The following is a 17,474-nucleotide window of genomic DNA, read 5'->3' as shown; positions in this document are numbered from 1 at the left end:
TGCGCTATCAATTAATTTCTTTAAATCAATAATATTTCATAACTTATGATTACAGCTCTAAAAAATATAAATCTAGTTGTAATATTCTCAAGTTTGTTTTGAGTTATACAATTATGAGCAAAATACAAAAATTGTTCTCATAACTGACCCTGAACTGACCCTTTATCCTTTAATATCTAATTTACACAGAGATTAATGCCCAATTAACAGTATCCTGCTACAGAGATCTTAGCAGTATTTAAACAGAAATAACTGAAAATAAACCTAACAATTTACTATTGGTTGACAAATGGCAGTTCACCACAGAAGGAGCTCTATCCCAGTTTAACAGGTAAGTTTTGGTTACAGTTATGAATAGTTAGGTGAAATGTGAAGGGCCTCTGCAAAGTTTTCATCAAGTTCACCAAGTTCCTTATTGACATCAAAATCACTGTCACAAACAAACAAATTTGAAGCTGCCTCACAGGTGGCTGAAGTGTCTGGGTGTTCTTCAAATACCACACCACAGAAATCAGACTCTTTCCCAGCACCCATAATTTCTGTGGTATCTTCTGAGAAGTCCTCCTTGCCCCGTGTCTCCCTTGACCTTTTGCTCCGGGACAGTGATCCACATTTGTTTGGTTTTGTTAATGACAAGTCCCTGGTCTCAAGGAATTCTTCATTTTTTGTAGCTTTCCTCAGCCTGTGACCTTTACTGGCAAACTCAAGCTCCTCTGTTGTACCACACTTCTGCTGCTCCAGTGGGCCCGAGGCCTCCTGATCTGCATGGATTGGGTCTGTGTCGCTGTCCTGGTCGCAGCCAAGGTCTGCTTTCAGCACATCCAGCATGTGGCGCATTTTGCCCTAAGGGGTGAAGGAGGAAAAGGGTCACACTTCTCCAGCCCCATGGCACCTGAGCACTGCTCACACAGGGCTTAACTCTGACAGATGGGAGGCTGCTTGCAATCAAGTGACTAAATGAAACACTGAGTGTCCCCAAACTGAACTGACTGTTGTCCATTCTTTGTCACGGTACTTGTGATTCCTGATCTGCCGTGACCCAATGAGTGAACAGATCTCATTCATGGACAGAGGCTCCCCACTGAGTATTCTGAATATTCTGGTTACCTTTACCCTCCAATATACCTGTGCCTTTGCCTTGCTCTTTGGAAATGTCACCTAAACCATATGCAGAGACTACTGTAAGGGCAGCACATACCTCATCAAGGCGGTTCTTATTTTCTTCTATATGGCACTTGAACAGTTGATCCAGAACCCTATAAATAAAAAATCATATTATTTCACAGGAGGAAAACCAACTTTTAACAGATGTACATAACCTAATGACAGTATGTTTTTATTTCCATTTCTTAGCTGAATGGCACCTCTAAGACTGTTTCAATTCCACTCTGTGACAAAGAGAGCTACCTGTAGTCAGCAACCCACTGAACACATGCTCAGCAGGCAGACTTGGCTTTGGGCAGCACATGGCAATTGTGGGGTGACCTGTAGTACAACTATGTGTGTGTTTGACCTGGTGTGCCTATGTGCTCCAATGCAGTGGTGATTCTACGGGCATGCTGAAGTATCCAAAATCTCTTGGATGCATCATAGTGGCTGCTACACACAAGAATAAATAAAGAGAAGGAATAAAATCCAGCTTCAGTAAAAAAAACAATCCAGAGAAAAGTACTCAGTCCTGAGAGCTCTCTTCCATTTCTTAGGCTGAATGAGAAAAAAGATTCTGTAAAGAAAGTGTTCTGTGACAACTAAAGTACACAGTCACTGGAACAGAATTCTAGAAAGTCAAGTGAATTTAACCTAGCTTACATGTGAAATTATAAAAAAATGTAATAAGGGTTCTAGTGGAAGAAAAAAATTATTGTAAAAGAGCCAGAGGTAGACTGCTCTCAAAATTTCTTGAAGATGAATTTTTTTACTTGGTGGATTTAGTATTCTTATTGACAGCCTTGACATAAGAAGAAAAAAATAAGAGCGCACAGAATAGCAAAAACAGTTGGGAACATTATCAACCCAAAGCAAGATCAGAGTATATGAAATTAGACTGCCTTGAATGCAGATTTTCAAAAATGGGTTAAGATTCTGTATATATATTCTGTGTATGTATAGAAATACTGCAATGGTTTTTTTTTGCATAAATTGAGAGTTCTTTATTAGAAAGAACCAGTATCATATTGAAAAAAAATTCTGATTTAGCAGCTGGTGAACTTTTATCTGCAAGAGAATGTAACCCTTGCAACCCATGTTGAAGACTGAATTCATACTGGAACTGGAAGGACAGAAGGGGGACAAAGGACCTGTTGTGTAAAAGATTAGTAACTCAGTTTATTTAATAAAACAGATATTGCAGACTAAAATGAGTTCTTAGTATTTTTCCACCTAGGGGTCCAGGTCAGTTTTTAACAGAAGCTTTTATCTCATCGTACACAGCAGCAGATCAAAGTCGATGACCCAAAGGTATTTCCTAGTTCCTCTTTCTTACATAAAGCAAAAAAGAAGAGGAAACAAAACAAAGCAAGGTATATATGTATATGTGTGTATAAAGAAATTATTACTAGTCACTACTTCCCTTACTTATGGAGTCCATGGATTTCTTACATAGCATTGCAAAATTGAAAACAACTGTAACCTACCTGCTAGAAAACACGCCAAGTCTAAGAATTTCATTAGTTACTTCTTCAATGAAAGTTAAATACAAAAGCTCCTCTTCTCTGCAGGGAGAATAGAAACCCCAATGTTAAATGCTCTACCATAGAAACACATATGACATATTTTAGTAGGTTTAATCACCTTCACTGGAAAGGCCATTAAGAAGATTTTATAGTTCTTGCATCAGCACTTATGTTTCACAAAAGGTAAGGCTATCACAACAAGCTAAACCTTTTGTTCAATCTGGATAATAAAAAACTGCAAAATATGAGACTGTTAGAAAAGTGGTCATGGTGCTTTGCCTTTATGCTAACTTTCTGCTGGAGAATAAATTAGCAGAGAGATCCCAAGCGAGGGAATCAGTGAATCTTGGCAAGAGTTCAGAACCTGCACTGCACTCAAGAAAGGGGAGTGCTAACTGGGAAAAAAGTGAACAATTGCAGTTTGATGCTCTGGGTATAGGCTTCCAAAGGAGCTTCTAGAGAATTTTCTCTGAAAATCTGAAAACTGCAGCTGAAAATTACTGGTCCTAAATGGAAGCTGAAAAGGATTTAACTGCTTATTTGCAGCATCCACTCATTTCAACATATCTCCTTGATGGATAAAATCTTGTTAGTGTGACTTTCACCTCTTATCTCTATTTTAGTACCTCTAAAAGAGTTGTTGATGCCAATTACTCTAAATTGGACACTTAAAAAGTCTGGAGTTCTGCTTGAAAGACAACAGGAAAGAAAACCCCAAAAGAAAATATTTCTGTGCTGTTTCTCTTTCACAGCACCTTTCTAAGTCTTCCAAAGCATCCAGTCAAACTCTACTGAGTCGTTCTCCAGTCTTAATAAACAGAAAATAAAAAATGGAATACATCTTGCATGATTTTCATTATAAAAAAATTGTTATTGTGCCTAAAGATTATCATTTTGGTTCCTTCTCTAGTCAAGGAAGTTACCTACAGCTGGTATTTGAGACCTCTATTATAAGCCTTAAGTTAGGCATACACAAGGCTGTCCTAAAGCATAAGGAATTAAATGGCTTTTCCAAGTTCACTTGGAAAGCTTTATAGGTCACTTGATGAAGCTTTATAGTGTTTCTGAATATAACTCAAAACTCTTCTAATTTTCATCAAATTTTAGTGCAGAAATGTGGTAAGAATGCCTTTCAATTTGGTGCTTCATTTGCCAATATTTGCTTCAGAGATTACAGACCTAAAAAGAAATTGAAACAAACTGTAGGCACTGTACAGTCTTCTGAAGATAAAATAAATTTTCTTTTTTTTTTTTTTCACATAAAATTTTTAAGTATTTTATTTTTCAAGTTCATCAGTTTTGAGGAAAGCCTTCTAGTTTGAAGTTGTAAATGAGAAGAAAACTGGTTTAAAAGCATACTTACTCAGCATCGTCAGTTCTCTCTGGTGAAGATGAAGACTTCTGAGGACACCATGATGTCTCTCTAATCAAAAAATCAGAGGGCAAGAAAAAAACATTCCAAATCCCTTTTATACTACCTTACATGTAATTTTCTTCTGGAGCCATGGAGTGCCATTATATGATTCCCTTCACAAAAAACCCCACCATAATACCCTTAAAGCCTGCTCCAGGAGCAAAATCCCCTGCTGGCACTGAAACCTGAAAGACTCCAGTTCAAGAGTATTACACCATCCCCCTTGATGCAGTGCTCAGAAGACCTTGATGCTACTTCAGATGCTATTCAATCTCTGTTATCTGTAAGAATGCTTTTTTAGCTCAGAGTACATTTTTTTCCTCAGATAAAAATGCCTTGGTATGAAAAGACCAGAGAGCGAATCAGCGAGTCATGTGTGACACTTAGACCAGCAATGAGGAGAATCAGCTCGGAGCCCTTGGGCTCTGGCCTGATTTCCAACACTGCTCTTGTATTACAGCCATCCCAGTATTAAGTTTTCAGAAAAAGATGTGGGAAATGCTCCTGCAATGCAGTATTTAGTTATAGTACTATACAGTCTGTGAGCTCAGATGTACAGAACTAACAACTGTATTAATGTCTCATCAGTAATTTCTGACAAAAATACTCATATTTTTCAGAGCTCTCTTTCTTAACTGGCTTCCCAGTGGAACTTATCACAAGAAAAGAATGAATTTTGAAGTTGGGAAAGGCCATTGATATAAAAAACCCAATAAAAGTTCTGTGAGAAGAAGACATAAAGAGAAATGCTAGCGAAAACTTATGGCCTAAGGACCAGCTGTATAGAAAGGAACATTTCAAATATTCCCTCGTGCTGTAAGTCAGGCACCTTGGGATGGAGAGTTGAAAATCATCTACTCCTCTCTCAGGCTCATCCAAAGTATATCTTTTATCTTCAGCCTACAACACAGAAACAAAAATCTTTATTATCAGTGCAAATACACAGCAAATTTCACCACTAAAATGAATCTAACAACTCTCTGCAATTAAGCAGCCCTAGAAATTCCATATCTTTTCTGAGAAACTCCGGGTAAACAGACAAATGGGACACCTTCTGCTGGAAAGTCATGTACCAATTATGTATGGCCTTAACAGATATTTGATAGTGCACTTATAGAAACAATAAAAAAAATAAAATGAAAGAGATCTCTTCATGTGTCTCAGTGTTTTTTCTTATAGTTTCCACTCAGTATTCTGAAATTCTCTCTCCTCTATGGAACTAACTCATGTCATGGTAACAGAGAGAACACCTAAATCAGCTGCTCACTGCTGTGGCAGCGATGAAGTGTATTACCCCACAGTGATGGTGGTGGGAAGAGTACCCAGATGACTGAGAGATGCATTATTACCTTTGATTTGATCTTCTGCTTTTCACCCGTAACTTTTCTCACAGGCACTTTGTCTTCAGGTGGAAAGCTACAAAATTTAGAGAGGTATTAGATTCCCAAGTAGACTACTTGCAAAAAATGTAGGATGAGATTAGCAGTGCCACTGTGGAAATGTCTCATTGGCCTCAACAGAATGTTCAGAACATTTCTGCCAGACAGGTGATACAAAATAGTTTTTAGCTGCATACTAGCAGTGGATAACTGAACTATTCAAAATAATTATTCAGAATTAAGAATGGAGATGATCCTAAAATTAAAAGTGCACCAGGAAAATAGACAACCCACAGACAGAAAATCTACAGTTGCAATACAGAGAAAAAGCTATCATAATTCCAGTATTAGGAAATTCCTAATTTATTCTATGACAAAACTGGAGTTGGACATGCAGGCTTGGAGGGCACAAAAGGGAAAAGATTTCTCTTTACAAGGTAGTATCAGTAGAAACAAAATCAGAACTGTTCAACTTGCTAAGAAGTTCAATGCAAGAGGACACTGATTTCGTTTCAAGTATTTTATACAGGGTATATACAAAGGTATTTAAATTAAAAAAAAAAACAATGACCAAACAAAAAAAAAACCAAAAAAATGACCAAACCAACTGAGAGCTGCAATCAAGAGTTAAAAAAAGATGTTTGTATGATGCATTAATTAACAGACTGGAAAGCATGAGACTACAGGGGCAATAGTGGGGAACACGTTGCATGCTTATACTGGTTAATTCTTTACAAGACAGAACTATACATTAGAGAGCATAGGGAAGAGAGAAGGAATATTTATCCCCAGCAGATGTTGAATTTAGTGGCACTTTGTATCCAATATGTATAAATTAAAACAGTTGTTCCAGAAAGAAGACAGGAAAATATGCCAGTGAAAAAAGGAAAATCACATTATTTTCTGGCTTTTGCTAAGGTGTATCTATATTAATCATTCTAGTTGTAAGTTCTAGTAAGGCATCAGTATAATTATTCTAGTTTTATACAAATGTAATGAGAGCAAAACATCTTGCCTTTATGAAGATGTTATGATAACATCTAAATTCCAGAGCTTCAAAATAAAGCTTAAATCTCTGAGGTACCTGGTCATATCAGTCTGTGTTTGAGCTTCCACAAGCTGTGATTTGCGGTGATTTCTCTTCCTCCTTTGAGCAGGAGTGTAAAACCTGTACTCTGACAGGAAAGGTTTAGCATCTGATATTAAGGTGCGTGGAGTGAAAGGCTTTCGGCTCTTGGTGAAGCATTCAGAGTGCCTCTCTAGAAGGTCCCCGCCGACGGCCTGGGAGTGGTTTCCTTGGCACCTCTGGGAACAACCAATAACGCTGACAAAACTCTCGATGGAGTGGCTGCGGGGCAGCACAGAGTGCCTGCCTGCGGCCCGTGACACACACACACTGGAGTACGACGCCCCGGCTGCGTTCCGAGAGTGCTTCCTGGTGCACTTCCCTGCACAGGAGTGAACCAAGCAATCCTCGCCGTGAGAAGATGCTGCTCCTGATACGTACTCTGCCTGCCCAGCAGAGGGTGAGACACCATCTTCTGCTTCCAAGAGACTCTAGGAAAAAATAAAACAACATTTGATTGCTTTGCAAGTTACCTCCTTTCCTTATGATGGTACTCCCAGCTATTACTGGGAGCTACCCAGTTGGTAACTGGGAGTTTCCAACTTAGAGCCTAAGTGCTAACAGATTTTAAAACCTAGTCACTGGAAATAAGAGAGTAGTAAGGAAATGGTTTACTTCAGTAGCAAAACATTGGTGCTCTGTTATGGAATATTGATGGCTACATCAAACCAAGAGTTTAATCAATAAATTTTTAGAAGTCAAGAAATCATTCCACTGAGTCAAATAATTTGGAACAGTTCAAATATTCCCCCCTGTTCATACCACCTAGGCAAGCTAAGGCAGACTCTACCCATAATTATCCCATGCTGAAAAATTCAAGATTATTCTGGAATTGTATTATGACACTGTGGCAAAGACAAATAGGACAGAAACACAACTAAATTCAAGTGATATTTTAAGGTGGAGTTTTTGGTTAGTTTGGTAATTTTTTTTTTGTTTTGTTAAATTAGAATTAAAAACTAAATAGAAATTTTAATTCAGTCATAGAGTTTTGAAAACCTTGCAATATCAAAGCATAAATACCTGGACGGGTATGCACACTCATAAATTTGCTTTACAATGTGTCTGAAACACCTTATGGAAAGAGATGTTGTATGTTCTTTTCCTACCTAGGATACAGCCACCCACCAAATATTCTGTCAATCAGTGAAAATCATGTATGACATTTTGCAATCTCCATGAGCAAGCATGCTGCAGAACTGGAAGACTGAATCAGAAGCCTATCAGCAAACAAAATTTTGTATAAACCAATTTATTGCATCCACACATATAACTATGTATGAAATTCAACAACTGTGTGATGCAGAAGAGATGACTCCCACTGTGTATACTCTAACCATAAGTCCCAGAGATAGGGCTTACAGTGCAACAGTGAGAGAGACAAGCTGAGGATAGTGTTATTCTGGAAGATCTCACTGCTGTGCCACGCAATCAGCAAGGCAAAACAACAGCTGAATTATAACATCTGAGAAAAACCCAATTCAAAACCAACAACTAACTTTCTACAATTACTATCATACTTTCCTAACACTAGGGCAGTTCATATAGGTCCACATCATCAGCAACAAAGTGTTGTAAGATTTTAAGAGAATGTATACAAGTAGAGGTGTTTCCAAAGAAGAAAATTAAATTTCTAAGCCATTTGAGGTTTTTAACAAACCTGAAGTTTAGTTCAGATAGGCTAACACAGAAATTAACTTGTCCATGTACTTCCACCACCTAACAAGGAACAGGAAGACAAGGAGACACCAGCAGAGACCATAAGCTTTGCAGTGACAGAAGGAAGAAAAGGAAGATGATTTCCAAATGGTTTCATTCATCTCTATTATACTTCTATCAATCAAGTAAAAACTATTTAACAGAAGCATTACATTACTGAAGTTCCTGAAGGAACATGTGCTCCATGGGAAGCCTGAGAAAGAGTGGATGCAGTATGCTATGACCTATACATGTGCTGTGACATTTATGTCATTCAACCACAATGCCACTTGAGAAGATTCACAGATTCACCAGGTAGCCTATCCTGATCTCACAATTAAGCTATGTAGAAACTACTTTGAGAGAGTAAGACATAGATCCAGTGCATTTCCAATGGGGCTGCATTGCCTGAGCTCAATATAAACCTTGAGAAAATCCTGAAGAACACTTTTGGAAAATAATCAGCTGATTAAGATTTGGATTGAAGGCTGGATGTGTGATTTTCCCCACCAGGAAGTGACAAATGGACTGAATGCCAACAAAAGTCACAAAAACAAATGTAAAATAAACTGCCTGTGGGAATTCTGCAAGATAATCAATACTTGTCCTGAGACTTCTGAAGTCTCTTACTGGGGTGGGCATGGAAAGAAAAAAAACTCCAATGACCAAAACTGGAAATCTTTATACATTTATTGAAAATTCATGACATTCTAACCTACAAATAGATAGTGTAAGATAGTAATATATTACTAGCAAACCAGTAAGGTATAATGTAGTATATTGACCCATGTAATTGGTAGTATAGCTTGTAAATATACACAGATTTTCTTTTCTAACATTCAACCCCAAAAAAGGTGTTTTTAAAAATTCTTAGTAATAAACCCTTACTGTATAAATGCTCCAGTTTCTGATAACTCTGCTACTGTTATTGCTTAGAATCTACACTATTTCATTCTTTTTCTTTTCAAACACAATATTTTAAAGCTCAATTATGATGAATATACATTTTGTAGCATGCAGTAAATGCTATTTACAAGAATATTAAAAATGCAGGTATTTCATTGTGAAAATTAAGTCACAGATCACACTACCATCATACCATATACTTCCTTCATAATTTTCTCTCACATCAGTAAGATCTATCTAAACTATTCCAGTACTCCTAAATATCCAGAGTTGCTGGTGCCTAATGCAAAGAAGTTTTCTTTTACTTAGCTGAGGCAAAATAAGCTCTTCTTGATGGTGTCCCATGTGAGTGAACTGCATTTTACTACTACAGCATAATTAAATGCTGAACTGATAACATGCAGTTACAATGCCAAACAAATGCCTGTGTTAGCAAGCAGAATAATGAGGCTTACCAGTGTGATTGTTTGCATATAAAGTAGTTGCAGTGGTAGCTCAGCACTATAGAAAACAGATAAGACTGGAAAGTTTCAGCATCCACCTATATAGATAAAAGCTAATTCCATACCCTTCAGTGTATATTCTAAACAGCTTAATTCTTGTAAATGCTTTACTCTCAGTGACTAAAGCAGCTCATTGAGTTGTGATATAAATTGTATTGTAGAAGCATTTGTGAGCATATGAGGACTGGCTCCCTGCATTATGCAAAATAATTATTAAGAAAAGATACGAAGTTATATTAGCCAATTATTTATCTACACCTCATGAAAATGACATGCTCTGTTCCCCAGAAGCAGTTGAGTTGATAAAAACAAAACAAAAGCACAAGGTTGACATGGAAATATCCTAAATTTAAGTACTCCTTATGTATGAGGAAGCTTAGGGCAGTTATCTTCTTCTCCTTCTCAAGTATTTCATAAGTAGAATAGACCAAGTAGCTCACTCATGACTAGAGAGAATTGCAACCCAAAGCTGCATCAGCATCAGCTGTGAGATGTACTTATCCAAATACTGAGAAAAGAATGTCGTTCAAAGCTCTTATCCTGAGGCAAAACTTTACTACTCAAACAGGGAGAAGTACACTCCAAGTAGACAAAGAAACAATATAATGAACAAGGAACTATGTCACTTCAAAAGATTTTAAGGAGTGTTAGAGAATGCTGTTTGTCTGCAATTTGTCTCTTTTTCAGAAAATTGTCCTGTGTTGCAAAAAAAATGTAAGCAAGTGTGCTCACTTTCTGCTCTGTTTTCTATTAAAAACATCAGATGTTTAAGTAGGAAATAAAAAAAAAAGATAAAAACACGCCTACAAATAGTGAAGTTATTAAAATATATTTAGTTCTATTCTTCAAATAAAATTTTTAAGAAATTCCATTATAGTATCTGAACTTTAGCTATTAGAACTATCAAGAACTATAACTAATGTAATTTGGAGTAAAAAATCTTGACTTATATCTTGCTTATATGTTTCTTATATGTTTCTGTTAATTCAACCAAGTACAATCTGTTTTGAAAGATACAAATCTACTCAATGATACATTTCAGCAACTCCTTTAAAAAGTTTCATAAAGTATGTATCTATGCTTCAATTTTATTAGTCACAAAGCTGGGGTAAACTGAGCAGTACTTTGTAGCAAGGATGTAGAGAGAGGATCACTGAATTTCCATGGACTCTGTGGAAGAGAAAATTCAGTAAAAAGAGATCAAAGCATACTGCTGTCATCTGATGGGCAAAAGTAGTAACACAGAGAAAGAATCCAGATTTCTCTGTAAATTACTTTTAATTTCTACAAGAAGTTTAGTTTTCCAGCTCAAAAGCCACTAAAGTATCAGCTGCTTTATGAAAACCAAACTTTGAAAAGAAAGGTTGCTAAATACTTTTTCACATAAAAGGTCCAAGGCAGCTCTCACTGGGGTCACTGAAATTACAGTAAGATTAGTTTAATCTTGAAATTAACTTGTTCTTGTATGAAAAGGTCTTCCAGTAGAATAGTTCATCTACCATTATAAAATGAGATCAAAGAGATGCCTTATGAACTGCACTGTCAGGATACAGAAGCTGCAAATTTGCAGTAAATGAGTGTATGATTCTTTTAACTTGAGAAAGCCATTTAAATGTTACTCTAAGTCAGCCGAGCACCTGCTCTCTGCCATCTGGATAGAGCAAAACTCTCCTATAGGAAGTGACAAGCTGCCTTTAGAGAAAATTCATACAAACATGTGAATAAATTGGACCTTCTATAACAATATTCAGTTTGTATCCTGGTATCACTGTTTTGAAAAACTATGGTCCTGGTACACTCTTTCATTTTGTGCATGTGTGTGTGGGTGTCAATTTTTTAATGTAGTAGTTCCTACTTTTATCAAATACTGTGATGTTATTAAGAAGGGGTATTACTGAGTGTGCATTAATTCCAAGAACCAGCACAAGAGGTGATTGTCACTATGAAGCCTGAAAGGAAATTTGACTATTCCTACTGAAAACAACTTTCTTTGATGCTCAGAAGGTTCTTCTGCTTTGTTTAGTCACTGACATCTTCCATTATAACAGAATTAATTTAAGCACAACACACATTCAGACTGCTGGTATCATAAGAGTGTAATTAATATTTAAATATAAAGCATTTCAGTAGGCATTTCACACAGCCACATGTCAGTTGCATACAAAATTAACAAGAGACTAGAACCAGTTAATGGTGTTTCCCAATCTATATTTCATACGCACAAGCAGATGGCCACAACTTTCATTCTTCAGAAAAAAAAAATCTCAAAAGAACAGGCAGAAAGGGATCTTGAAAGGTCAAGGCAAAGGCACACTTCAAATGATTAAGAGAGAAAATTTAACCTCCTATGAAGCAGCCATCCTTCAACTGACTTTTGGCATGGATTAATTTATTTTAAAAAATTAATCAGCAGCCAGAAATACCTATTAATAGGATTACTTGAACACGAGATACGAAATACCAAGTCTTGCTTAAATCAGAGCTTTTTACTCATGGCCAGCTCAATTCAGGTAGAATTTTAGAAAATCTTATTTTGAAAAACAAAGGAAAAAAGCTGCACTTTTTTATAGTGCATCCTTTCATTTTAAAGCTGGGAGTTCATCCAGTAATTAGAGATAAATGTTACTTGGTTTTGCAATGAAAGAATTTAAGGAACTTTGCCTGCCCCAAGTTTGCAAAAAAATAACATGGAAGGACAAAAAAGGTATTAATAAAAATAAAATTTAGATTTAAATATCACAATTCCTCCCTTTTCTTATTCATGCCTGTGCTTTCATCCATAACTAGGAGTCATGTATCAAATTTCAAAGCATTATTTCTCTACACTGCAATAAGGTCACACTCAGGCTGCCTGCTACAAAAATCAGTCACACAGAAAGAAACTGACGGTGTTTGCTGTACCACTTGGAAATGTCCTCTAGCTTTACAGATGTTTAAACAATGTATGAAGCTTATGCTGTTAGAATCACAGAGTTATTATTCTATTTCAAGATGCAATTGCTCATTTACAGTGATGAACAAGAATGTAATTTATTGGGCTATTTACGTACTTATTGATTAGTTAGAACTATACATCACATAGCTTGATGAAATGCCAGCCAAACTAAGTGAGCCTATGCATATAAGCAGAATATATACAGACAGAATGGTATATTTTGGTCTTAAAAGCATTATTTCTGCTTTCAAGAAATACAACTGAATGATTTAATATACTGTTAGATTAAAATGTATTATCAACTAGGACTTACCATTAAGAAAAAAAAATGAAGATTCCTGATACTTCTGCTTGGAAGGGTAGAGGTAACAGAGCTCTGCCTTAGGAAATGGTACAAAGCTCTGGAGTGACAGAGGACAGGAATTTCAGCTGAGGTGAAAGCAAGAGAATTCATGGGTAATTAGAGCTTGTATTTACTGCAAGCACTCTTTGTCAGAAGGTCAAGACATGCATTCAGTGGTGGGCACATGCCAGGAAGACCCTTGTTTACTTTCTGCTGCTTGAAGGGTGCAAGCCCTCACTGCTGCACACCAGTGATCAGCTGTTACTATGGGAGGCAAGTATATGAGAGTATCCACTAAACAGAATTAAAATACATACCTTTCTAAAAGAGGATGGCAGAGCCCTTCCTTTGCCTCTTGGACGGGATGGAGAGACAGCTTCACACACACTTAACTTCTCTCTACACCTGGCTATCTTCTTTTTCAGTTTCTCTCTTCTTTGCTGGTCAGCAACTGAGGGAAGAGACAAAGTTGGTCAGACCCAAACTGAAATATTCTTTGTTTCCCTAAGTGATTTGAAAACACTGTAGTGGTTTCCAATACCTCAGTAAAGTCAGACTATTGAGATTCATTCCACTTCCAATACACAGCAGTTATAAAATTTATGTCTACTCTTAAGAGAAAAATTATTAGTAGAGTATACTGGTAGCTGAAGCTGTGCCTTAACTTTCCTGAAATTTTCTTACCTCACAACAAACACCAGCATACAAGACTTTCAAGATCAGGATTGCTAACAGAGCGTTTTGCTCAAAAAGTTACAAGCTTTCTCCCAGTCTTTTACAACTAGAACTCCTTTGACTGTACTCTCATCCAGTACTTCACAAAAACCCCTCTGTTTATTGGTAGCAAATCTAACATGTAAAATAATCCACACTTACAACATGCAATTTCCTAAATACAGAAATCCAGGGCAGAACAAGCAAATTTTTCTTAAGAACACAAAAAAAAAAAAGAAGGCTGGCTCTGAAAGGGCTCCTGTCAGATCAGAGTGGGGCATTTTTATCAGTGCACACTGGTCTGCAGTCCCAGACCTCACCTGCAGTGCAGAAAGTTGAGTCAGGTACCTACGTCATCAGGTAAAATAGCCCAAAAGACAGGGAAATTTTCTGTGTAAGAGTTTGCCATCAGTCACCTAAATCTTACACAGTACAGTCCAAAGTTTTGGCAGATTACGAGCAGCCACGTTTCACAGATGAAACACAAAATCATTGAGGTCGGGAAAAAACTCCAAGAGTGAGTCCAACCTTTGACCAATCACCACCTCACCAACTGCCACATCGAGTTGTTTCTTAAACAGTTCCAGAGGTGGCGACTCCACCACCTTCCTGGGCAGGCCATTCCTATGCTTGACAACCATTTCCATGTAGAAATTCTTCCTGATGTCCAACCTAAATCTCCCCTGGCATGGCTTAAGACTGTGTCCTCTTGTCCTGTTGCTGGTTGCCTGGCAGAAGAGTCTGACCATCACCTGGCTACAGCCTCCTTTCAGGCACTTGTAGAGAGTGACAAGGTTTCTCCTGAGCCTCCTTTTCTCCAGGCTAAGCACCCCCAGCTCCCTGACACACTCCTCACAGGACTTGTGCTCCAGACCCCTCGCAGGACTTGTTGCCCTTGTCTGGATACACTCCAGCGCCTCGATGTCTTGATGTGAGGGGCCCAGAACTGGACAAAACACTCAAAATTTGCAAAGTTGAAAAATCAAAATGAGGCTGATGAAAAAGTTAATAATTTCATTTCCCAAATAGGGAAAAATTAAAGCAAACACACTTTTGAAGTCTGTATACCAAATGCAAATTTTCTCATTCACTTAACACATATCCAAGTGTGTGAATAATTTGTTTCATAGAGACACACAAAGGCCTTTGAGGATTTGTTCTCTGGTTTCATAATATATTTATATCATACTCTGGGAGACCCGAATCTGCACATGCACTACTATATTTAATGCATGGAAATGTAAAAAACTTCAGGGATTGGTGTGGTACATTCTTCTACACAGCTGAGACCTACAGCAATCTGAGGACGTTTAATCAACCTTTAAACTGCATTCATATGCGTACCCTACATACATATTACTCTCCAGAAAATATTTAAGTAAGTGCATTCATTGCATTTAAACATTTTAGTCCCCTTTTAAGATGGAATTTAATCTTTCAGATGTGAAATCTTTGCTCTCATTGCTCAGGAAACTCCCTCTTTCTCTTTAATTCTTACAATTGGTTTGTAAAATATAGAGTAATTTCTTTTATTGGCTGCTGATTTACCCATCATATGCTATTAAAGTACTTCCAATATGAAACTGCTTAAATTACTGGGAAAAAATTAGCTGAAGTTAACTAATGCTACATTATACAACTCTGAATTAAAAATATACATTTTAACAGAATGATAAAATATACTGTACCATTAAATAATTAAAATGGAATGTTTTTCTTTCTATACTGAGTTATTGTGTCTATTCTAAATTACTATTATTTCTAATTGTGTTTGTCTTAAAAGTTATGGAGAAGCATTCAGAAATTAGCTACAAGTTAGACATTTCATATGTTTGAGATAAATAATTACTTATTCTGGGCCAATACAGTGTGTCTGTGTGTGCACATCCACGGAGGCTATAAAAACTCACATCTTGCCTACTGCTCAGGTAAAATGGTGGTGGCTGATTGAACAAATATGGGTGAATGAGAACCCTACAAAGCAAAAATGCAATACATACAGAAGTCTTGGTAAGGGTGAGTAGGTGTCTGAAACAGCAAATTCCTTACCCTCAGGCGCTTAGGCGAAAAGTGGGTTTGCCTACGACAATACAAGCTTTAACATTTTACTCCATGTTCCACCTGCACACCATGGCTTAACAGGAGTGTCTGGACAAAGTGCAAAGCAGCGTGAATATGACTGCAAAACAGAATTCCTATGTTGTCCTTCTGCAAAACAGAATTCTCATGTTGTCCTTATTCTGTTCTTTATACAGGAGAAACTCTGAAATTTGACATGGAAGCCTTTACTACTGGCATTCAAAGCTGTTAAAAAAACCTCCTCCAGGACTGGTGCTGTGTCTTTCCACACAAAGCATGGCTTATGCCCAAGAATAAAGAACAGTAAGGATCCCAGCTAAGACTATCTTGGGATACCAGAAAGACTGGGACTACCATCACCTGCATGGGAAATGTGGAGTCCTTGCCTCACACCTGCCATACAGTGAGTTTAGCTCAGCTAATCCATTAATGTGCTCCAAAATCCATAAAGTCACTCGTGTACTGAAAGGCAGCACAGACATGCAAAACAGAATGTCAGAAAACTGCAGTAATATATGCATCTAATTGCCAAATCAGGAGTTTTCAGGCTAGATCTGTGGTAAAAGCTAGGAATTTTGAAACCAGCAAAGTAAGAGATAAAGAAATCCTTCTAGAAAGAGTTAATGTAGATGTAAACAGCCGGAGGTAAGTTAGGATAGCTCTGAGGCAGTCAGCAAATGCAGAAACAGGCACGCTGTCCTACCTCTCCTTAGTTCATGTCCTTTACCCATGCAAGGACTGGAGAATCCAGTCTTATGCTTTGACTTCAGCCAGATAGAAAACCTGCCTGGAACTCTGAGACACTAATTACAATATTACAACTGAGAAGAGCTGAAGATACTTAAGGCTGTCATACATAACCACTTGTGTTGCAGTGCAAATATTTTAAACACAGAAAGAAAGAGACCAGCATTCAAGAGACATCCAATTTCAGAAGAGAGATTTAGCTTTTAATTGAAAACATTGTTCACTGTTTAAGTTATCTTCTGCTTCAAACCCATTACAGATATAAAGCTTCTTTAGCTTTCAGTGAGGTCCATAAATTAAATATGAAAGAAGTGCCCTTGGCATACTGTCATAGACTAGTGGGAAGTAAACATAAACTGCATTTGTTAACAGATACTTAAAACAGTTTCATTGCAAGTACCTTTTACTTGAACACTGGCTCCAGGAACATGTCACATATGCAGAGTTAAATATGGGAAAAGTACATAATAGTAAATATCTTGTGACAAATAAATGAAAAAAAAAAAAGAAAACTACTGGGTTACTTTTAATCTTTTTAAAAGGGGAAAACAAAATTCGCAGCAATAAAGTAATACAATTTGTAAATCCAAATAATGAGTCCCTTTAAAAGTTTTATTAGAGCTTTAGAGATTAATTGTATCTCATTAACTACTACGCTCAAAACCCCACAGATTCATAGTATAGTAAGAGAAAAAGTATCAGAATATAAACGAGTTACTGATCCTGTAGATCAGATAAATTCAGTCTGTGAACCTAGATTCCATACCTCTTATTGCATGCACTCCATAAATCCATTCTCTTAATTTTGTTGTCAGTGAAAGGAAGCATAAGAAAGACTGAATTTCAGATGTTAAACTGTAGCACTCTTCATAAAGAGATACCTATAAGACACTGATCAATCTGTCACTTTTGCCTAGGCAAATATTCTTCCCAGAGTACACCACACTTCAAAGCAGAG

General features: G+C 37.1%; 1 protein-coding gene across 1 annotated transcript in view; it reads right to left on the bottom strand.

Moving 5' to 3' along the window:
- The window catches only part of SPATA7 (spermatogenesis associated 7), a 32,566-nt gene continuing 15,092 nt past the window's right edge, over positions 1 to 17,474 (bottom strand). Inside the window, exons 5-12 of the mRNA XM_030950486.1 lie at positions 13,294 to 13,427; positions 6,550 to 7,022; positions 5,436 to 5,502; positions 4,916 to 4,986; positions 4,036 to 4,095; positions 2,634 to 2,711; positions 1,199 to 1,256; positions 1 to 843 (exon numbers count right to left, since the gene is read on the bottom strand). Of these exons, the coding sequence (XP_030806346.1) occupies positions 349 to 843; positions 1,199 to 1,256; positions 2,634 to 2,711; positions 4,036 to 4,095; positions 4,916 to 4,986; positions 5,436 to 5,502; positions 6,550 to 7,022; positions 13,294 to 13,427 (1,436 nt within the window). The 3' untranslated portion in view covers positions 1 to 348. The remainder of the gene's footprint in view (positions 844 to 1,198; positions 1,257 to 2,633; positions 2,712 to 4,035; positions 4,096 to 4,915; positions 4,987 to 5,435; positions 5,503 to 6,549; positions 7,023 to 13,293; positions 13,428 to 17,474) is intronic.

The sequence above is a fragment of the Camarhynchus parvulus genome, chromosome 5 (assembly GCF_901933205.1).
Source record: "Camarhynchus parvulus chromosome 5, STF_HiC, whole genome shotgun sequence".
NCBI lineage: Eukaryota > Metazoa > Chordata > Aves > Passeriformes > Thraupidae > Camarhynchus > Camarhynchus parvulus.
This window is presented reverse-complemented; position numbering and strand designations above follow the sequence as displayed.